The 23,327-nt window shown below is 38.1% G+C and overlaps 1 protein-coding gene across 9 annotated transcripts in view; it reads right to left on the minus strand.

Annotated features, from left to right (window-relative positions):
- Positions 1-120: 120 nt before the first annotated feature.
- The window catches only part of GPSM2 (G protein signaling modulator 2), a 102,340-nt gene continuing 79,133 nt past the window's right edge, over positions 121-23,327 (minus strand). For all 9 annotated transcript variants that reach the window (XM_048220203.2, XM_048220205.2, XM_048220204.2 and 6 more), the window contains 5 exons: positions 20,972-21,042; positions 18,090-18,266; positions 15,574-15,733; positions 13,934-14,151; positions 121-934 (listed from right to left, as the gene is read on the minus strand). In XM_048220203.2, the coding sequence (XP_048076160.1) occupies positions 707-934; positions 13,934-14,151; positions 15,574-15,733; positions 18,090-18,266; positions 20,972-21,042 (854 nt within the window). In that variant the 3' untranslated portion in view covers positions 121-706. The remainder of the gene's footprint in view (positions 935-13,933; positions 14,152-15,573; positions 15,734-18,089; positions 18,267-20,971; positions 21,043-23,327) is intronic.

The raw sequence follows: 23,327 nt of genomic DNA on the forward strand, positions 1-23,327 counted from the left end.
TTTCATGGCCTAGGTTCTTCACGTAAGTTTTGGGGTGTTTTGTTTTGACATTACGTCTTAAAAAGCTTTACAGTGGTGTTTTGTAACAAAGTATAATTTTAAGCCATACACACTTTAAAATTAAAGGACCCAAAACATGCTAAAAGTTTATTTAAGAGTTTTTATAATGGCTTTGAACTAATAACATTGAAAATGACTTTCTTAGCAGAAAAAAGATCTAGGTTTTTAATAAGATGAACTTTTTTACACATTGGTCAAGTATGTTATTTTTACTAAACAGCAAAATTTCTCACTACATCCATGGTTCAGTATAAAAAAATGCCACTGTCAGTTAAGAGTTTAAAAAATTATCTCAGCAAGAGGATTAAATTCTAGTTTAGATTCATTTATCTTCCTACTTTTCAAACTCTAGGTAAAGGAATCTTAATAAGTTGCCAAAGAACACAATCCCAAGCCTTAATCACAACAGTTGATGAAGCACCTTTTAAGACACCCCGCCCCCGAAACAAGTGCGTGTCCAGACGAATGTTAATTAACATTCTATTAAAGGTTAAATATTTACATCATTCTAGAACATTTTAAGCTGTATTACAGTGCTATCATTTCTCCTTTTAAGGAAAAAGTACTAGATTGAATTTCCCTGCAGTGTTCTGAAAGGAAATAAGGTCGTTTTTAAAAAATATATCCATAATAACTAGTGGTTTGCTTATTTTTTTCCTGTATTTTTAAATTCCAACAAAGCATTACTTTGCAAAAGGTCCTTCAGTTCAAATTCAGTGTCTTTGTTTTGATCTCTTTGCAAAAGAACTCTCTGTTCATCCATTCTTTTTGCCTGAGAACGTAAAATCAAGCTAAAAAAGTCCTCATCTGGTACTGTTGGTCCTTTTGTGGCGGCAGCTGGTGGAGCGCATCTTTGATCGTCTAATCTGGACCCCTGAAAATTGAGGAGAAAGAGATTAAAACACGAATACTGCATTAATGTTTGCTGTCACAAGAAAAACATATTTTTGCCTCGTCTCAGAAATTCAGTCTTTAGACCTGAAGCCTAATAAAACCTTCGCCATGACTCACCTCATCAGAATCCAGCAAGTACTATGTGGGAGTATAACTTCATGGCTTTGGTAAGATTCATTAAGATACAAGGTCAAATCTTACAGAATAGGTACTGACGAACAACAAATCCTTAGAATGTCAGGTACAAAACCCTGCAGCACTACCTTCCAAATACCGTGTCAGGCCAAGGGTCAGCGAACCGGAACCCACTGCCTGCTTTTGTACACTTCCTTTTCATTTCCGCACAGTGCTGTTTGTGATGAACTGCGTGTGGCTGCCTGCCTGCGACAACGGCAGAGCTGAGCAGTTCTGACAGACCATGGGGCCCGAAAAACCCAAAATGTTTTCTGTCTAGCCCTGTCTTAAGCATTTAAATCTGTTAAATAGCCCAGATTTCTTCCCTGAAGTCGTAACTTACCGATTCTTATTTCAGAAGTACATTAGAAATGTTATTGATAACTAAAAAACACAAGCACTTAGAGGGGTACGTGGAGCGTCTGGTACTGTAGCTCGAGAGCGGGCATGTGCTCTCCGACCTCGGGGGGCCCGCTCGTGCTGCGCGCTGTGCACCGACGTGCCTAGCATTTCGCCCCACAGCCTGGGACCCTCACAGGCAGTTCGCTGGCCGCCTTGTGAGCAACCGCCCGCCGCCACACACACCCGGCTCACGTTCCATTTCTCCTGTCTTCAAGCTGAGCTGATTTCATTGTCCCCCAACTTCTCCGGCACCTGGGTCCCTAGACCTCTTCTCTTCTGGCCTTCCTTCTTTACCTCGGCCTCATCCGTTCGCTCCCATGGTCATAGGCCAGACTTGGTCACTCTCAGTAATTGCGCTGTCTTTACAATCATGATTTCAGACATCCCATGTTGACTGCTACCTCCAATTCCAGATCAGGCTAGAGCGTAATCCCCCAGGAATTTTTTTTTTAATTGTAAAAGAAAGTTTACCACTTTAACTATTTTTCAGTGTAAGTTTAGTATTGAGCACATTCATCCTGCTGTGTGGTCATCACCATCCATATCCGTCTTGTAAAACCCAAACTCTAACCCTATCAAACAGGAGCTCCCATTCTCCCCTCTGCAGCCCCTGGCAGCCACCATTCTGCTTTGTCTCTATGAATCTGACTGCCTCATACGAGTGCAACTGCCTGTTTTTCAGCATAACGCCTTCAGGGTTCCCCCATGTTGCGGCTTGGCAGAATTTTCCTCATTTTTAAGGCTGAAAATTATTCCGTTGTGTAGTATACCACATTTTCTCCATCTGCCAGTGGGCAGTTGGTTGCCTCTACCTTTCGGCTGTTGTGAATCATGCTGCTTGAACATGGGTGTACAAATGCCTGTTCATATCTGGGATCTCAGTTGCTTGGGTATATATATCCAGAAATGAGACTGTTGGATCATATGGTAATTTTAAGTTTTTGAGGAACCACCATACTGGTTTTTTTTTTTTTAACATTTAAGCTGAATTTTAATCCTGAGAATTTCTTGAAGGCAGTCTTGGTTTCCATTGTCTCATTCAGGTTTTCATCAGGCTTGCTGACAAGCCTGTTAAGCTTATTTTTTTCTTTTATATTCAGTTAATTAACATATAGTGTATTGCTAGTTTCATAGGTAGAACTCAGTGATTCATCAGTTGTCTATAACACCAGTGCTCATTACATCACATGCCCTCCTTAATGCCCATCACCAGTTAACCCCATCCCTCCACCCTCCTCCCCTCCAGCAGCCCTCAGTTTGTTTCCTATACTTAAGAGTCCCTTATGGTTGTCTGATTTTGTCTATTTCTCCCTCCCTTCCCCTATGATCCTGTTTTGTTTCTTAAATTCCACATATGAGTGAGATCATATGATAATTGTCTTTCCTGACTGACTTATTTCACTTAGCATAACACCCTCTAGTTCAGGCCATGTCACTGTAAATGGCAAGATTTCATTTTTTTTTTTTTTTGATGGCTGAGAGTATTCCATTGTATATATACATCTTCTGTATCCATATTCATCTTTTGATGGACATCTGGGCTCTTTCCATAGTTGTAGACATCGCTGCTGTAAGCACTGGGGTGCAGGTGCCCCTTCAGATCACTACATTTGTATCTTTGGGGTAAACACCCAGTAGTGCAATTGCTGGGTCATAGGGTAGTTCTATTTTTAACTTTCTGAGGAACCTCCATACTGTTTTCCAGAGTGGCTGCACCAGCTTGCGTGCCCACCAACAGTGCAAGAGGGTTCCCCTTTCTCTGCATACTCGCCAACATCTGTCATTTCCTGACTTGTTAATTTTAGCCAGTCTGACTGGTGGGAGGTGGTATCTCCTTGTGGTTTTTATTTGTATTTTCCTGATACTGAGCATTTTTTCATGTGTCTGTTGGCCATTTGTATGTCTTCTTTGGCGAAATGGCTGTTCATGCCTTCTGCTCGTTTCTTTTTCTTTTTTAAAGATTTTATTTGAGAGGGCGAGCGAGCGCACGCATAAGCAGGGGAGCTACAGGGGGAGAGGGAGAAGCAGGTTCCCCGCTGAGCAGGGAGCCTGGCAGGGGGCTCGATTCCAGGACGCTGAGATCATGACCAGAGCTGAAGGCAGACGCTTAACCAACTGAGTCACCCAGGCGCCCCTCTTCTGTCCATTTCTTGATTGGATTATGTGTTCTTCGGGTGTTGAGTTTGATAGGTTCTTTATAGATTTTGGATACTAGCCCTTTATCTGATGTCTTTTGCAAGTATCTTCTCCCATTCTGTTGGTTGTCTTTTGGTTTTGTTGACTGTTTCCTTTGCTGTGCAGAGGCTTTTTATCTTGGTAAGTCCCAAGAGTTCATTTTTTCCTTTGTTTCCCTTGCCTTTGGAGACGTGTCTAGCAAGAAGTTGCAGGCAGGATCACAGAGCTTTTGATGGTTTCCTTGTCTCACATTTAGGTCTTTCATCCATTTGAGTCTATTTTTATGTATGGTGTAAAAAAAATGTTCCAGTTTCATTCTTCTGCATGTGGCTATCCAACTTTCCCAACACCATTGGTTGGAGAGACTGGTTTTTTTCCATTGGATATTCTTTCCTGCTTTGGCGAAGATTAATTGGCCATAGAGTTGAGGGTCCATTTCTGGGTTCTCTCTTCTGTTCCACTGATCTATGTGTGTTTTCGTGCCAGTACCATACTGTCTTGATGATTACAGCTTTCTAATAGAGCTTGAAGTCCAGAACTGTGATGCCACCAGCTTTGGTTTTCAACATTCCTTTGGATATTCGGGGTCTTTTCTGGTTCCATACAAATTTTAGAATTATTTGTTCCAGCTCTGTGAAAAAACTTGATAGTATTTTGATAGGGATTATATTGAATGTATAGATTGCCCTAGGTAGCATAGGCGTTTTAACAATATTTGTTGTTCCAACCCATGAGCATGAGACATTTTTTCCATTTCTTTAGGTCTTCCTCAGTTTCCTTCGTGAGTGTTCTATAATTTTCTGAGTACAGATCCTTTGCCTCTTTGGCTAGGTTTATTCCCAGGTATCTTATGGTTTTGGGATCAATTGTAAATGGGATCAACTCCTTAATTTCTCTTCCTTCTTAGTATATAGAAACGCAACTGATTCTGTGCATTGATTTTGCATTCTGCCACGTTGCTGAATTCCTGTATGAGTTCTAGCAATTTTGGGGTGGAGTCTTTTGGGTTTTCCACATAGAGTATCATGTCATCTGCAAAGAGTTAGAGTTTGACTTCTTTGCTGATTCGGATGCCTTTTATTTCTTTTTGTTGTCTGATTGCTGAGGCTAGGACTTCTAGTACTATGTTGAACAGTGCTAAGAGTGGACATCCCTGTTGTGTTCCTGACCTTAGGGGAAAAGCTCTCAGTTTTTCCCCACTGAGAATGATACTCACTGTGGGCTTTTCATATATGGCTTTTATGATATTCTCTATCCCTACACTACAAAGAGTTTTAATCATGAAAGGATGCTGTACTTTGTCAAATGCTTTTTCTGTATCCACTGAGAGGATCATATGGTTCTTTTCTTTTACTAAAGTGATGTATCAGTCTGATTTGCGGCTGCTGAGCCACCCTTGTGGCCCAGGAATAAATCCCACTTGGTCTTGGTGAATAATCCTTTTAATGTACTGTTGGATCCTATTGGGTAGTATCTTGGTAAGAATTTTTGCATCCATGTTTATCAGGGATATTGGTCTGTAATTCTTTTTAGTGGGGTCTTTGGTTTTGGAATCAAGGTAATGGCTAGCCTCACAAAATGAGTTTGGAAGTTTATCTTCCATTTCTATTTTCTGAAACAGCTTTAGAAGAACAGGTGTTAATTCTTCTTTAAATGTTTGGTAGAATTCCCCTGGGAAGCCATCCAGCCCTGGACTCTTGTTTGTTGGGAGATTATTGATTACTGCTTCAATTTCCTTGCTGGCTATGGGTCTGTTCAGGTTTTCTATTTCTTCCTGGTTCAGTTTTGGTTTTTTATACATCTCTAGGAACATATCCATTTCTTCCAAATTGCCTAAATTGTTGGCATATAGTTGCTCACCATGTGATCTTGTAATTGTTTGTATTTCCTTGGTGTTGGTCGTGATCTCTTCTCTTTCATTCATGATTTTATTAATTTGGGTCCTTTTTCTTTTCTTTTTGATAAGTCTGGTTAGGGGTTTATTGATCTTACTAATTCTTTCAAAGAACCAGCTCCTAGTTTTGTTGATCTGTTCTGCTGTTCTTTGGGTTTCTAGTTCATTGATTTCTGCTCTCATCTTTATTATTTTCTCTTCTCCTCCTGGGTTTAGGCTTTATTTGCTATTCTTTCTTCAGCTCCTTCAAGTGTAAGGTTAGGTTCTATATTTGAGACCTTTCTTATTTCTTGAGAAAGGCTTGTATTGCTATATACTTCCCTCTTAAGACCGCCTTTACTGCATCCCAAAGGTTTTGAACCATTGTTTTCATTTTCATTTGTTTCCATGAATTTTTTAAATTCTTCTTTAATTTCATGGTTGATCGTTTCATTCTTTAGTAGGATGCTCTTTACCCTCCATGTATTTGAGTTCTTTCCAACTTTCCTCTTGTGATTTAGTTTGAGTTTCAAAGCATTGTGGTCCAAAAATATGCAGGGAATGATCCCAGTCTTTTGGTACCAGTTGAAACCTGATTTGTGACCCAGTATATGATCTATTCTGGAGAATGTTCCATGTGGACTTGAGAAGAATGTGTATTCTGGGGGCAACTGGGTGGCTCAGTCGGTTAAGCCTTCGGTTCAGGTCGTGATCCCAGGGTCCTGGAATTGGGTCCTGCATCTGGCTCCTTACTCAGCAAGGAGCCTGTTTCTCCCTCTCCCTCTGCTTCCTGCTCTTCCTGCTTGTGCTGTCAAATAAATAAAATCTAAAAAAAAGTGTATTCTGCTGCTTTAGGATGGAGTGCTCTGAATATATCTGTGAAATCCATCTAGTCCAGTGTATCATTCAAAGCCCTTTTTTCTTTGTTGAACTTCTGCTTAGATGATCTGTCCACTGTGGTGAGTGAGCTGTTAAAGTCCCCTACTATTGGGGCGCCTGGGTGGCTCAGTCAGTTAAGTGTCTGCCTTCAGCTCAGGTCATAGATCTCGGGGTCTTGGGATTGAGCCCCTGAGTTGGGCTCCCTGCTCAGCGGGGAGTCTGCTTCTCCCTCTCCCCCTTCCTACCTCTTGTGTGCTCTCTAAATAAATCTTTTAAAAATTTAATTTTGTTATTAATTGGTTTATACAATTGCTGGTCCCATGTTAGGGGCATAAATATTTAAAATTGTTAGATCTTGTTGGATAGACCCTTTAATTATGATATAGTGTCCTTCCTCATCTCTTATTACAGTCTTTGGTTTAAAATTTCATTTGTTTGATGTAAGGATTGCCACCCCAGCTTTCTTTTGATGTCCATTAGCATGATAAATGGTTTTCCACCCCCTCACTTTCAATCTGGAGGTGTCTTTGGGTCTAAAGTGAGTCTCTTGCAGACAGCACACCATTGGTCTTTCTTTTTTATCCAGTCTCATACCCTGTGTCTTTTGATTGGGGCATTTAGTGCATTTACCTTCAGAGTAACTATTGAAAGATATGAATTTAGTGTCATTGAATTACCTGTAAAGTCACTGTTTCTGTATATTGTCCCTGTTCCTTTCTGGTCTATGTTACTTTTGGGCTCTCTCTTCATTTAAAGCATCTCCCTTAATATTTCTTGCAGGGCTGGTTTAGTGATCACAAATTAAACAGTCTTTTAGTTTTAGTTTCTTCTGGAAGCTTTATTATCTTTCTTATTTTGAATAACTTCCTAGCTGGATAAAGTATTCTTGGCTACATATTTCTCATTAGCACCCTGAATATATCATGCCAATCCTTTCTGGCCTGCTGGGTCTCTGTGGATAGGTCTTCTGCCAGTCTAATGTTTCTACCCTTCTAGGTTATAGACCTCTCGTCCTGAGCTGCTTTCAGGATTTTCTCTTGGTCTCTGAGATCTGCAGGCTTCACTATTTTTACTGATCTTGAGGGGGGGTTTTCTGTGCCTCCCAGACTTGAATGCTTGTTTCCTTCAGACCCAGATTAGGAAAGTTCTCAGCTATAATTTGCTCCAGTATAACTTATGTACCCCCCCTTTCTTCTTCTGGGATCCCAGGTATTATATTGTTTCACTTTATGGTATCACTTCTCTCTCGAATTCTTCCCTCGTGATCCAGTAGTTATCTCTGTTTTTCTCAGCTTCTTCATTCTCCATCATTTTGTCCTCTGTATTAGTAATTCACTCTTCTGCCTCATTTACCCTAGCAGTTAGAGCCTCCATTTTTTACTGCATCTCACTGATAGCCTTTTTGATTTCAATATAATTAGATTTTAGTTCTTTTATTTCTCCAGAAAGGGATTCTCTAGTATCTTCCATGCTTTTTTCAAGCCCAGCTAGTATCGTTATAATTGTTATGAATTGTTCTAGTTCCAACGTTTTACTTATATCCATACTGATTATGTCCCTGGTGAGTCAGTACTGCCTCTTGGTCTCTTTTGAGGTGAGTTTTTTCCATCTTGTCATTCTTGCAGAAAGTGGTTGTCTTTCTTTATGTAGAATTGCAGCAATTCTTTTTCTTAGATCTCTGGTTGAGTTCACAGGTGTTCAGAATGATTTGATGGCTATGTAGCTGAATTCCTGGGACCAGACAAAACTGAGTTTACTCCTTTGCCATCTTGGAAAGACCCACTGTACTGTTTTTCATAGCAGCTCCACCATTTTCTATTTACCCCTGCAGGGCACTGACAGTTCCAGTTTCTCCACATCCTCACCAATGCTCATTGTTTTCTGGTGGGTTTTTTTGTTTTTTAATGGTAGCTTCCTAATGGGTGTGAGATGGTATTGCGTTGTGGTTTTGATTTGCATTTCTCTAATGATTTGTTATGCTGAGCATCCCTTCCTGTGATTATTGGCCATTCGTGTATTTTCTTTGGAGAAATATCTGTTTGTATTCTTTGGGCGGGGTGGGGGAGAGGCAGAGAGAATATTAAGCAGGCTCCACACCTAGTGCAGAGCCCACCACGGGGCTCAATATCATGACCCTGAGATCATGACCTGAGCTGAGATCAAGAGTTGGTTACTTAACCGACTGAGCCACCCAGGCCCCCCTGCCTGTTTTTGAAATAGGTTTTTTTGTAGTTAAGGTTAAGAGTTCTCTGTATTCTGAATTAATCCTTTATCGGTTACATGATGTACAGATATTTTCTGCGAGTTGCCTTTTTACTTTTGTAAAAGTGTTTGATGTGCAAAAGTTTTAAATTGTCATGACGTCCAGTTTGTCTATTTCTTCTTTTGTTGCCTGTGCCTTTGGTGTCATAACTAAGAAATCACTGCCAAATCCAAAATCTTGAAGCTTTCTCCTTATGTTTTCTACAAATTTTATAGTCTTAGCTCTTACATTTAGGTCTGAATCAGTTTTTATATCTGGCGTTAGGTAAGGGTGCAGCTTCATTCTTTTGCATGTGGATGGTTTTCCCAGAATCATTTGCTGATGAGTTGATTTTCCCATTTAATAGTCATGGCATACTTGCTGAAAATCATTCGACCACATATTCAAGGATTTATTTCTGGGCTCTCTTTCCTGTTGGTGTATATGTCTGTCATTATGCCAGTACCATAACTGTTTGATTACTGTAGCTTTGTAGTAAAATTTGAAATCGGGAAATGTGAGGCCTCCAACTTTGTTCTGCTTGCTCAAGATTGTTTCAGTTATTTGGGTTGCTGTGGAAATCTCAGGATGGAATTTTCTGTTTCTGTAAAAAACCTTATTTACATTTTGATAAGGAATGCACTGAAACTGTGGATTCACTCTGGGTGGTACTGGCATTTTAACAATATTAAGTCTTCTAATCCATGAACGTGAGATTTTTTTTCCATTTTATCTGAGGTTTTCATGTCTTTCAGAAATATAGTTTTCATTGTTCAAGTCTCTAACCTCCCTGGTTAAGTTCATTCTTGGGTATCTTATTCTTTTTGATGCTATATTAAGAAGAACCGTTAATTTCCTTTTTAGTGTGTTCATCATTGTTAGCATATGGAAACACAACTGATATTTGGATATTAATTTTGTATCTTATTTTGCTGAATTTCTTAGGGTTTTTTATGGGTTTTGGTGAAATCTTTAGGGCTTTCTATATCTAAGACTGTCATTTCTGAACAGAGAATTTTTTCTCCTTTCCAATCTGGATTTTTTCTTCCCTTGCCTAATTCCTCTGCTAAAAGTTCCAGTATTATGTTGAATAGAGGTGGTGAAAGTGGGCTCCTTGTCTTGATCTTAGAGAATAACTTTTGTCTTTTACTGTTGAGTATAATGGTAGCTGTGGATATTTCATAAATGACTTTTTTTTTTGTATTCTCAATTTGAGTGCACATGTGCATGCACACAGGGTGAAGGACAAGGACACTCTACGCCAAGCCCCACACAGGCCTCGATCCCACAATCCCGAGACCTGATCTCAAATCAGGAGTCAGGTATGCAACCAATTCAGTCACCCAGGCACCCGTCATAAATGACTTTTATTATGTTTCTTACTATTCCTAGTTTGTACTTACTATGTTTATTATGTACTTACTATGTTTCTTACTATTCCTAGTTTGTAGAGTGTTTTTAACATGAAAATGTGTTGAATTTTGTCAAATACTTTTCCTACATCCATTTAGATGATCGAGTTTTTTTTTTTTTCCCCCGCTTTCATTCTATTAATGTGGTGTATGTATTGCACTGATTGATGCCCCTATGTTGAACCATCCCTGCATTCCAGGAATAAATTCCTCCTGGGCATGGTGTATAATCTGCTATGCTGAACCATCCCTGCATTCCAGGAATAAATTCCTCCTAGGCATGGTGTATAATCTGTTTACTGGATTCTGTTAGCTAGTATTTTATTGATGATCTTTGCATCTATATTAAAAATGGATATTGGCCTCATAAGTTTTTTGTAGTGTCTTGTCTGGCTTTGGTATCAGGACAATATTGGCCTCATAGAATGACTTAGGAATAGGAAGTAGTTCCTTCTCTTCAGTTTTTTGGAAGAGTATGAGGACTGGTCTTAGTTCTTTAAATGTTTGGTAGAATTCACCAGTGAAGCCCATCAGGTCCAGGGCTTTTCTTTGTCAGGAGGTTTTGATTACTGATATAATCTCCTTATGGATTATGGGTCTATTTTCTATTCATGATTCAGTGTTGGATGATTTTGTGTTTCTAGTTATTTATCCATTTCATATAGGTTATCCAACTTGTTGGCATATAATCACTCACAGTATTCTCCTAAAATTATTTTTATTTCTGTAGAATGAGTAATGTCCCCATTTTTGTTTCTATTTTAGTAATTTGAGGCTTCTCTTTCCCTTACTCTAGTTAAATGTTTACCAGTTGTATTAAATGTTTATCAGTTCTGTTAAACTTTTCAAATAACCAGCTTTAAGACTTGATTTTTTTTTCTACTTTTCCTGTTCTCCATCTCCTTCCTTCTGCTAGTTTTAGGTTTAGTTCTTTTTCTAGCCCCTTAAGCTGTGAAATTAGGTTGTTAATTTGAGATCTTCCTTCTTACAGCTATAAAATGAGTACTGCTTTCACTGCATCCCAAAATTTTAGAATATTGTGTTTTCATTTTCATCAGTCTCTAGGTATTTTCTAATTTCCCTTGTAATTTCCTCTTTACCTACTGGTTAATGTCCACAAATTTGTGAATTCTCCTTCTGTTATTGCTTCTAACTTCATCCTGTTGTGGTCAGGGTATCTTCTCATACAGATTATCTTCTGTGTGTGATATCTGTCTTTAAACATTAAGACTTATTTTGTGGCCTAACCGATGGTCTATCCTAGAGAATATCCCATGTGCACTTGAGAAGAATGTATGTTCTGTGAGAACTATTGGCCTATTGTGTTGTTCAAGTTTATCATCTGCCTGATTGTCCTACCTATTACTGGGGGGGGGGGCGGTTTGAAACCTTCAACTATTTTTGTAGAAATGTTCATTTCTCCCTTTAGTTCTTTCAATTTTTGCTTCATATATGTTGATGGTCTGTTATTAGGGACGTGTCTTCAGTATTTCTTAAAGCCACTGGGATCACTGTTACTTTTCACTTCCCTACCTTTCATTTCCTTACTTCCCTTCTTAGATGCAGCCTAGATTCCAAAGTCCCTTATTAAAATAATTCCCTGGTATGTGCGTCTCTCCCCCTCTATCCTTTCTGTCAAAATACTGACCTTGATTAAATCTCTGTATCCTTAAGTAGCTGGTTATGCTTTGAGAAAATACACCACTGTACTGACCTGTCTTATTTCAAATAAGTCCTCAGGGTAGTTCAATATGCTTTCAGTTTCTCAAAGGAACTATGTTCCACAATCTCCACTAATGGCCCTCCTCCTTATTTTGCTAAGAAAAGCCGCTCGAGAGAATTCCTACCTACACCTCCCTCCCAATCTGCAGACGTACACTCTGCCTCCCTTCTCACCTGCACGAAAACTTTGGTTACCCCATACTGTGCTGCATCACTGCTTCCTCCCTCTACTGGATCATTTCTGACAGCATACATGCAGTATTAACTCCCCAAATAAGAAAAATATCCCCTTTTACACTTTCCATTTTCTCAACCCCCTCAATCCTTTGTCCCCATCATGTCACTAAAACAGTATCTTTCAAAATGACTAATAATCTCCATGTTGCCAAATCTAGAAGATCAACCATCATCTTACTTGGCTGCTTAGCAGTGTTCTGAAAATGCTTTCTTCAATTTGCTTCCACCACTCTCTGGGCTGACTGCTGCTTTTCTAGCTTTTTGTCCTCTATTCAGTTAGATTTTGGAATGCCCAGGGCTTAGTCTTCCTGTTTTCTTCAGATACTATCTTCCCAAGGCTTTAATACCCAGCTGTATGCTGCTGATGACTCCCAAAATCTTTTTTCTCTGGGGCTCCAGATTTTTATATCCAGTTGCCTATTCAACATCTCCACTGGAGTATCTACTTACATAACTCAAATTTATGTACCTAAAGTAGAACTGCTTTTTCTTCCCAAACCCATTTCTCCTCTTGACTTCTCCATTTCAGTAAACTGTACCATTCACTTAGTGCAAAGCCAAAAAGATAGGAGCCTTCCTTGATTCTTTCTTATACCCTCCATCTAATTTATTTACAGGTCTTTCTAGTCAACCATAACTTCAAATTATATCCTTAGTCTGACTGCCTATCATCACTACCATCCACCACTACGCTAGTCAAAGTCACCAATTATCTTTTGCCTGAATTATCCGTATTGGTTTTTCTACTAACACCCTTTGCCATTCCACATGCTTTCAGCAGTAGCCAGGATGATCTTCCAGACTGTCCAATGTCTTCTATTGCATTTGGAATACAAGACCTCATTATGGCCTGTAACATGTAGGCTGGTTATTTCTCCATCCGCATCTCCTACCATTCTCCCTTATCCTTTATTCACTCCATGCCAGTCATACTGGCCACCTTGCCACTCCCTGAACCTGCTAAGCTTTTATATCCAAGAAGAGACTTGTTGTCTCTGCATGGAACGCTTTCACTAAATATTCACATGGCTATTTCACCTCACTCAGATCCCTGTTCATATGCCAATCCTGAAACATCTTTCCTAACCACCATCAGCCCTAGATACCCCACTCTCGTTATCTTGCTTTAATTTTCTTTATAGCATGTTATCAGTACCTGACATATAACATCTATATACATGTACAGACTTACTGTCTCTCACACTAAAATGTAGGATCCTTTAGAAGCCAAGTATGTCTCAAATGTCTAAAATAATGCAGAGAACATAATAGGTGCCCAATAATTTTGTGGAATGAGAGGTAGGTAGTATATGTGTCATCTCATCTTTTCATGAATGAGAAAACAGAATTAGGGTCGGGCAGAGGAAATGTCTCTTTAGTAAAAATTTTTCTTGTGGTCCTGTTCAAGCCATCTGAGACACTCCTTAACCATTTTGGCAAATAATTATTAAAATAACTAAAAAATGAAAGCTCTCTCAATATGTGCATTCCTAGCGAGGGCCCCAGCTAGACTCTCCCCCTATTAATCACTGACTGCTCCCAATGCTTTCTCCTGACATTTAGAAAAGAGAGCCTTTTTTTTTTTTTTTTTTAAGAGGGGCTCTTTTCTAGGTCTCCTTTTACACCCTTCACAGTCTCCTCTCCACCACAGCTCAGAGAGTCATCAGGAACATCTCACCTCACCTCACCACCCAAAATAATACAAAGTAAAAAGCCATCACAGGGATCTATAGTGTCTGATGGACCCCTGAATAATAAGTGTGTCCCTAATACAAAATGAGCCCTTCCCAAATTAGAACTATAATACTGACAAAGCTCTACACAGCATCTGAGCCACACACTGACACAAATATGCACACATACCTGACATTTTACAAGGATGTCAAAGAAGTCTTCATCAGGCTCTTTGTTGTCATTAGTCATCAGGTGGCCAAGTACAGACTTATTGTTGTTTTGTGTCAGACGAAGCCCTGGCAAATTACTGAAACTGGCCCTTTGGTCATCGAGACGGCGGCTCTGTGAGCTGGCAAGAAGGTCTAAAAACTCATCCGTGTTGGGGGATACCATGGAAACAGATGGTGCTATGAATAGGAAAAAAAAATCCATAACATTACAAAAATAAGCATATTTTTAATATACATATAGCTCCTTTCTGCCTTGTTCAGTCCCAACATCCACTCTGTCCCCCTGCTTTAGCTCTGTCAGAGTCACTGATAGGCTGGGGCCTGACAAGATGGACAAGGAGGGAAGAATAAATCCCAGAGTACTTCAGATGATCCAGGTTGATGTTATTCAGATTTGACTGTATTTCCTTTTATCTAACGCCCACTCAAAATGCAACTTTACAAGGGGTGCTGGCTCAGCTGGTTAACTGTCTGGGTCTTGATCTCACGGTCATGAGTCTGAGTCCTGTGTTGGGCTCCATGCTGGATGTGGAGCCTACATTATTTTAATTTTTTAAAGATTTTTTTTTTTAAAGATTTTATTTATGTGACAGCCAGCAAGAGAGGGAACACAGCAGGGGAGTGGGAGAGGAAGAAGCAGGCTTCCCACTGAGCAGGGAGCCCGACGCAGAACTCGATCCCAGAACCCTGGGATCATTACCTGAGCAGAAGGTAGACGCTTAACAACTGAGCCACCTGGGCATTCCTGGAGCCTACTTAAAAAAAAAAAAAATGTGGGGCGCCTGGGTGACTCAGTCGTTAAGCGTCTGCCTCCGGCTCAGGGCGTGATCCCGGCGTTCTGGGATCGAGCCCCACGTCAGTCTCCTCCGCTATGAGCCTGCTTCTTCCTCTCCCACTCCCCCTGCTTGTGTTCCCTCTCTCACTGGCTGTCTCTCTCTCTGTCAAATAAATAAATAAAATCTTTAAAAAAAAATGTACAAGATTTAGGGCTAGATTTCGGAAGGTAATAAATTGTCTTTCTTAGATAATTTCTCACGTGAGGATGAATGAGACAGTGTTTTTATTCTATGCCCTGGATAGGAACCATTTAGCTAACTAAGAGTTAAGTGTTGCTGGTAAGTCCTAGTCTATGGCCGAGGAAGTCTTTTGGTAGCCAAAGTAGAGAATTTTAAGTAACCCATTTTAGACCTTTCCAAGGCTCAGGCAGACCATAGCTTCAGCCTTAGTTGTAGGTCCCTGTTCCTCGGCTTTTTAAATCCAGATAGGAAGAATTTGTGCTTTACATAGAATTATAAGGTATGTATAACTGAAATTTTTTCCCCTCACTATTTTTACTTTTAGATTTTTTCCCAGTCCCAAAGAATCTAGGGAGATTGTATGCTATAGTTAGTAGAAAGTGCAGTGGACCAAAATACAGATAAACCTAGGGGAATTGAAACAAAACTTTGTTTTGAACTGAAGAAATACCAGCATTTCCGATATACCTGGGTTCAGGCTCATTTACTGTACTTGCTCTGATGAGAACTAAACTCTCAGAAAGAAATCACAAGAATATCACAGGGAACTATTAAAATTGGGGGAGAAGCACAGATAACTCACTTTTTAGCATCACTCTAGGGGGAGTGGAAGAAGCTGCCGTTGAAGCTGGCCCACAGCTCTGTTCTTGTAAGCAGCACCTCTGATCATCCATCCGATTGCTCTGAAATCGGCTTACCAGGTCAAAGAACCCTTCATCTCCAACAGTACCTGTACTGACTTTCTGAAATATTGAGAGAAAATCTAAATATTCCAGCATTATCGTCAGATCAGCAGTGGAACAATATCACGATACATATGCAAAAGGTAAAGGATGAAGATTAAAAATAAAAATTGACATTTTCATTATAAAGAATTCAAGATCACAACTTGGTAATAAAGTTATTTCAATCCAACTAACAGAAAGCATTTCTAATGTGTTTATTCTAGTATGTATTTTAGTTTTTAATCCTTGTATTTCCAAGGCTAAAGAAATGTACCTCAGGGCACAGTCTAAGCGTCTGCCTTTGGCTGAGGTCATGATCCCAGGGTCCTGGGATTGCGTCCCTCATCGGGCTTCCTGCTCAGCGAGGAGTCTGCTTCTCCCTCTGTTCCTCCGCCCTGCTCATGCTCGCTCTCTCTCAAATAAAAAAAAACTTAAAAATGTACCTCAGACTCTGGGGAGCTGCTTTAGATACTGAATGAATTATGTAAATACTCGTGATCCCAGGCTCAAAGTTCAGTTCTAAGATTCTACAAGAGAATTTAAAATTAAACTAAGAACTGAAAACTAAATGTAGTGATTTCCAAGGTCCTTTATTAAAGATTTGGAAATCCTGAAAAAATATATAAACTTCAACTAAATGAATATTTGAGGCAGAGGGGAACTAGTCATACTTTATTTGGAAGGCTTCAAAGCTTAAAATGACAACTGCACTATTTAATAAAAAGTATTTTGTTTTTCATAATGATGTAAATATTATAGTAGAGGTACATTTATATGAAGTGTTATAGGCCTCAGGAGAAGGGCAGAACTAATTCTTAAGGGACATGGGAAACTGTGATATTTGAGTTGGCTCCTGAAGAATGAATTAGCATTTGCAGGGTAGCTATGTTTCATACTGATTAATATGCAATTCCAAAGGTCTGTAGTAATCAGGGAATAATGAACTATAGGGAGTAAGGGAGGTGAAGAGGTAGGAAGAAGCCACCGAAACAAGGGCCTCTGTATGACATACTAACAAGTTATCCTACGTGAAATAAGAGGAGCACTGGTAGTAATTTTAAGCAGTTTTGTACAGAAACAGAACTGGCCCCTCTGAATGGTCGCCGAGGTTAATGCAGGGAAAGCGATCAGGTGCCTATTCCAGACATCTGGGTGAGAGATGCGGTAGGTGCACTGAGAACGAAGACATAGTAGCAGAGGTTTATTTTCAGAAGGAGGGGCTGGGGCAGAGCTGAGGGATGTGGTTAGTGAAGGAGAGGGAGTCCAGAATGACACCTGGGTTCCCAACTTGGGGGACGGAGAACACGGCATACGTAAGGAAAACAGGAGGGTTGAGAGAGTACAGTTCAGTTTGAGGACTGGGATTAAGTATGTACATAAACAGTAGGCAGATGCACTAATCATTCACAAGGCTCCTAGGGGCAAAAAAAAAAATCAAAATTCTGAACATGGGAGGCTCCAAAAGTATGGACATTCTCAGTTGGGCTAAGTGGGCTTAGTTAAGACCTCAAACCTTGAACAAAGGTATGCCTTTGAGATCTGCTCTAGATCTATAAAAATATTCCTGAGCCATTTTTTATATACCCCTTTCATTAGGGGTATATACATAGATAAAAATCTATTGATAAAAGACAAAGGACGCTACCAGGGTACAGTCATAGATGGAACACTGATAAGAGAACCAAAAGAGAATTCCATCAAAAAAAATAAAGACTAACACAATTTTTCCAAAAGCTCTCATTGAAAAATGGACTTGATAATTTCAAGAATCATCTTTGTAATTTATTTTGATTCTTTTAACAGAATCTACTTTGGCTACCAAAAGACTTCCTCTGCCATAGACTAGGACTTACCAGCTTAGCTACATTAGAGATACTCCTGATATTTTATTTCTAAATATTTTAAGTTATATTTAATAACCTGATTCCTGTGGTCATTTTTCATGAAAATAGTTTTTAACTCTATTATAATTTCAGTATAAACAAACAGAAGTTCATGCTAGCAGATACTATTTTAAATTAGTATTTTAAAATCTTTGAACATCTAAATTTAATTTGTTCTAACTTCTAAGATGAAAGAAGGACAGTTTTACTGGGAGACACTGCGTAGAATAAAAGGTAGTAAATGGGGGGGGGGTAGTAAATAGGGACAATTACTGTCCAAACCAGTGAAGCAACATATCCATGGATGGAGAAATTACAGTTTCTAAAAGCTTTGAAGAAGACAGAAAAGATAGGGAAATATGGAAGACTTCTTTGAATAAAAACTGCATTTTGTATTAAATGTCTAACATAAATTTCCAAATATTCAGTTTCAATACAAGAATACTAAAATGTAGATACTCATAGCATAGCACTCAAAATCTTATACGTACTCTCTGAGAATTTGGAATTCGGTGATCAATGGAATTACTGGCATCTTGGAGAACTTTAGTGGAGGAATTAGTTTTGCATTTTTTCCCCTTCCATCTGTTGACAAAGAGCAGCTTTGCAGAAGGTTTGGCAATAAGAGGCTTTTGTTTAGCAAGAATTTCACTGTTCCAGTTCTGCACCTGCAAAATTATAAACAAATGGAAAGCAGGACATGAAGAAAAGCTGTCTCTGGTTTTCTATAATATTAACCTGCCATCACCACTCATTTAGTGTGGGGGGGCAGCTAGATCTCTTAATAAATTCCTTTTTGCCAGTGTATCTCACTATTTCCAACAGCTTGTACCAAATGTATACTGTGGACTTCTCATTACCAAAACATTAAAATGGTGGCTTTTAAGAACTTAAGAGTAAGAAAACAGAGTTTGCCAAAATCCCACAAAAATAAAATTCGAATGGTCAGGGAAAGAGCAAGTTTTATTCTGGATGTGAGTTAATTAATCTGTTACAATTGGAAATTTTGGACATATGTAGAATTTTTAACTGTAGAAATTAACATCTAAAATTTATATAGCAGTAATTTTTGGTGATATTTTTTGTTTTCACTAACTACTGAATTCTCAATAGGCAAAACATCTAATCAGCAATTTATATAGGCCTAGACCTGGTTTAAATATCCTTAACCTCTAAATACCAGACTCCATATAACAAATGTTGACTGAGTAGAAAGGAAAACCTACAGTATGTACAGTAGCTATGTGCCATTTGTAGCTTTAACATTTCAGTCTATGTTATGTAATAACTGATAATTTGATAAAACACATTTTTTCACAGTTACATCACGAGGCACAAATTAGAGCAAGTCCTGCCCTGAGGCTACCATACCTGAGTGAGACAGGCAGCTAGCGAGTGAACCAAGCCAGCTATCTGCATCAAACGAAGCACCCCCACCTTGCTTTTCTTACACAGATAAGAGGAAACTATTGCTAGAGTGGACTTCAGGGTCTACTGAATTGAGAAAAAGTAAATGGCCCCACATGTTAGAACATAAAACCCACCTAAATCCCAAGTATTTTGAAATGTGAAAAATGTTTAATGTTTCCTGTATACTTGGACTTCCCAACAACACTGAAGAATACAGACTGAAACAATGTCCTCAAAATTATGAAGAAAAGTTATTTCCAACCAATAATTCCATAGTAAGCAGAACTACCAATCAAATGTGAGAGTAGCAAAAAGGCATTTTTCGACATCCAGGGCCTCAAGAGCTCCCTGCAATCTCACTCTTTCCGGAGAAGCATCTCTAACACAGACGTCTTTTTTCTTTATATACGCTTCTTTACTTCGTGGAGACTAATGAAATAATGAACTCCATGTGACTTTATGATGAGGAAGAGAAAACTGAACTAATTCCAAACATATTTCAAAGATAAAACTTGTCATTATTTGGCTCTTGGAAAATTACAGGGTTGAATCTGGTTAGCTTCTTAATGGAATCTACGGTTAGTACCACTACAGAGCTAGGCACAAGATAGCAGATTAATTTTGCTACTTATTGGTACATTCCTATAAGAGTAAGAAAAAGAGACCTAAATTGACTTAAAAGTTTTTTTAAAAGAATAATTTGCAGATTGGACAGCTCTGAGAACTGAAGATAAGAGGTAGATTATTTGGGGAAATCATGAAGTCCTTCAGAGTTTTTGAACAACTCTAACTGGAATAAAAAAAATACTGGATATAAGTTCAAATCAATTAGATGTTAATCCTATGAAAACTATTCCCACAAAAGATGTCAATTGACATGGAAATGATATATTAACTGTGCATTATAAAATATCTGTAAGTATGATACTAGTATTCATATGAAAATGCAAGATGAATAAATACCAAAATGTTAATAACTGTAGTTACCACTTGGAGGTGGGATTACTGATAATTTTAATTTCCTTGTTAAAATTTTCTAAAGTTATAATGAACCTATTTTATAAAAAGCACTTTATTAAATATACCATAAAAGAACAATAGCCTACTTTTACAATGTAAAATTAAGTTAAATGAAGGTGTAAGAAAGCAGCCTAGATTTTTTTCTTCAAAAACCTTTTTTCAGGGTGGGGGGGTGGATGAACTAGGTGATGGGGATTAAAGAGTACACTTAGCTTGATGAGCACTGAGTAATGTATGGAAGTACTGAATCACTATATTGTACACCTGAAACTCACAACACTGTATGTTTACTGGAATTAAAACAAACAACAATAAAAAATAATAAAGAAAAAAAAACGCTTTTTCTAATTATAAATTCCCTTCTCTGTTTAAAAAAAAAAAAAAAAAAGCCCAGATAGGATCTTGCATAAAAAGTTACTTGTTAGTTAAGAAAATGCTTTTAAGAAATGTAGCCAGAAAAACGAGCTTGATCATCAATATCATTAACCTTGCCAATAATGTTGCCAGTACTTAGTTGGAAAAAAAAAAAACCAAAAAACTTCCTTTTTTAATTTTTCTGATCTTCTTTTAATTAAAAAAATATATATACATGTTAAAATATTCAAACAGTTCAAACTATATATAAAGTAAATATCTCTCCTAACCCAGACACCCAGTACTTTTCCCAGAAGCAATGGTCGTTAGCAAGTTTCTTACATATTCCTTCAGAAAGGTTTTATGCATTCACATAGGATATACATGCATGATGCTTCTCTTAAACAGACGGCAACATACTATACACATTCTTTTTGGACTGTACTTTTTTTCTGATTCTTTCTAAAGGAAAATTTTAAAGTGATACCTATACAAGACAAGGTTTATTTAAACTATTCATTTAAGTTAAAAGTTATTTAAATACTTGATTATAACAGTTCAAGAAATTTAAAACATAAAAGCTGCCAACCTTTTCTGGTGTTAACTTCATAAGTTCCATGTTTTCCATACTGTGTCGGCGTCCAAACTTGGGGCGTGCACCTTTGTAAAAAAGAATATTAATTCAAATAAACTGGGGAGCCCTTAAGATTACAAATTCAGCATCACTAGGTTATTCAATTTTAAAGTCTGTTACCCAAGCCCATATGGAAGGAGGAAACATGTACAAACATGTATTCTTTTAAGAATAATAATTTTCCATACCAACTACATAAAAATAGAATATCCACTCCCTCTAAAATGCTTTGATGTAAGGAAGTTACATTTTGGTTGGAAACTAACTTTGGTTACTAACATTATCCCTTAATTTAGAAAAGATGTTTTATAATAACTGGTTTTATACTATCCACATAGACTCTTAAAAAAAAATGAGAAGGACAAATCCTGTATGATCTCACTTATAGTGGAATCTAAAAACAAAAAAAGAAAACCCGGACTAGGAAAAAGAGATCAAACTTGTGGTTTACCAGAAGCAGAGGGGATTAGGGAAGGGGAACGTGGTCAAAAGGTACAAACTTCTGGTTATAAGGTAAATCAGTACTAGGGATATAACGGACAACATGATGACTACAGTTAATATTGCTCTATGATACTTAAGAATGTTACTAAGAGGGTTTATCTTAAGAGTGTTCATCACAAGAAGAAAAATTTTTTCCTTTTTTCTTTCTTTTCTATCTCTATGAGAAGATGGATGTTAGCTGTGATAATTTCACTATGTATGTAAATCATGCCATCATGCTTGTACACCTTCAACTTAGTCCTGTATATCAAGCATTTCTCAGTAAAATTGGGAAAAAGTACAAATTAAAAAAAACACTAAAGTGATTACAGAAGAAAAACAAACTGTAGGGCATTTTAAGTAAAAACCTAAAGAAAAGGTTTTAGGCCTTCAATTTTAAGAATCAAAATAACATCCTTCATACTATCCTGTTACTTTTTTTTTTTTTAAAGTAGGCTCCATGCCCAACGTAGGGCTTGAACTCATGACCCTGAGATTGAGAGTCACATGCTCTACTGACCAAGCCAGGCAGGTGCCCCTGTTGTTACTCTTCTTTAAGTTATTCATTTCCATTTTAAGATCACATTAGATGATACAGTTAAATAAAAAGGTTCTCAAATTTCTTTTCAATAATCATTAAAATGGAGAATTTTCATATCCAATCTTTTAAAGATTAAAAAATATTTTAAAGACATAATGTAAGAGTATATGATACCTGATACCCAGCTTAAGAAATAAACTCTTATCAACACATTAACTCCTCCTCTGTGACTCTCCCTATAACTTGCCTTCTCCTTATAATTTTTTATATTTTCATTACATATGAATAGATCCCTAAGCAATATAGCTTATGATATAATAAATAAATGCTCTCATACTATATCATCTCACTTGATTCCTTCGAGCAACTTTACGTTTGTGAGATGCAGCCAAGAATTTAGTTTAATTTTCATTGCCATTTTAGGACTAGGACATTCTTTATCTGTTCTACTGGGGACAGATTTATAGGTTGCTTCTGATTTTTTTTTTTTTTTTATCATATAAACAAGTACTACTACAGAAATTCTTGGAAATATAGCTTAGTGGCATGAGCAAGAGTTTCTTCAGTTTGGGTATCAGCACCATGGAACTGCTGGTCGTATGCTTAGCACATCCTCAACTTTCCCAGATTGTTGCCAGATTGTTCTTGAGACTAGACATATTTCTATCACTGTCAACACTAAGAGTTTCCATTACCCACATTTCAATACTGATAGTCTCAAATCCCCTAATAGGTTTCCGGTATTACCTCATTGTGGGTTTCCCTGATTAAATGAGTTAAATTTATCTTTTCATTTATTTATGGGCTATTTGTGTTTCTTCTGTTCATCATTTTGCCCACTGTTTATCTGGGTTATCTGTCTTATTTTTAATTTATAGGCATTCTTGTACACTGAGGATACGAATCCTTTTTTAATCATATGTGTGGCAATGTCCTCTCAGTTTGTGTTTTATCTCTTCATGATTTCTTTTAATGAAGCTTTTAATTTCCGTGTCAAGCTTTTCCTTAATGATTTATTTTTGTCTTGAGAAGGCCTTCCTCTCTCATATCTTTTTTTTTAAATTTTATTTATTTGACAGAGACAGCCAGCGAGAGAGGGAACACAAGCAGGGGGAGTGGGAGAGGAAGAAGCAGGCTCCTAGCAGAGGAGCCTGATGTGGGGCTCGATCCCATAACGCCGGGATCACGCCCTGAGCCGAAGGCAGACGCTTAACGACTGTGCCACCCAGGCGCCCCTCCTCTCTCATATCATGAAGACACACTCCTTTATTTTCAGAGGCCTTATAG

This window comes from Ursus arctos, unplaced genomic scaffold, assembly GCF_023065955.2.
Source record: "Ursus arctos isolate Adak ecotype North America unplaced genomic scaffold, UrsArc2.0 scaffold_12, whole genome shotgun sequence".
Classification (NCBI taxonomy): Eukaryota; Metazoa; Chordata; class Mammalia; order Carnivora; family Ursidae; genus Ursus; species Ursus arctos.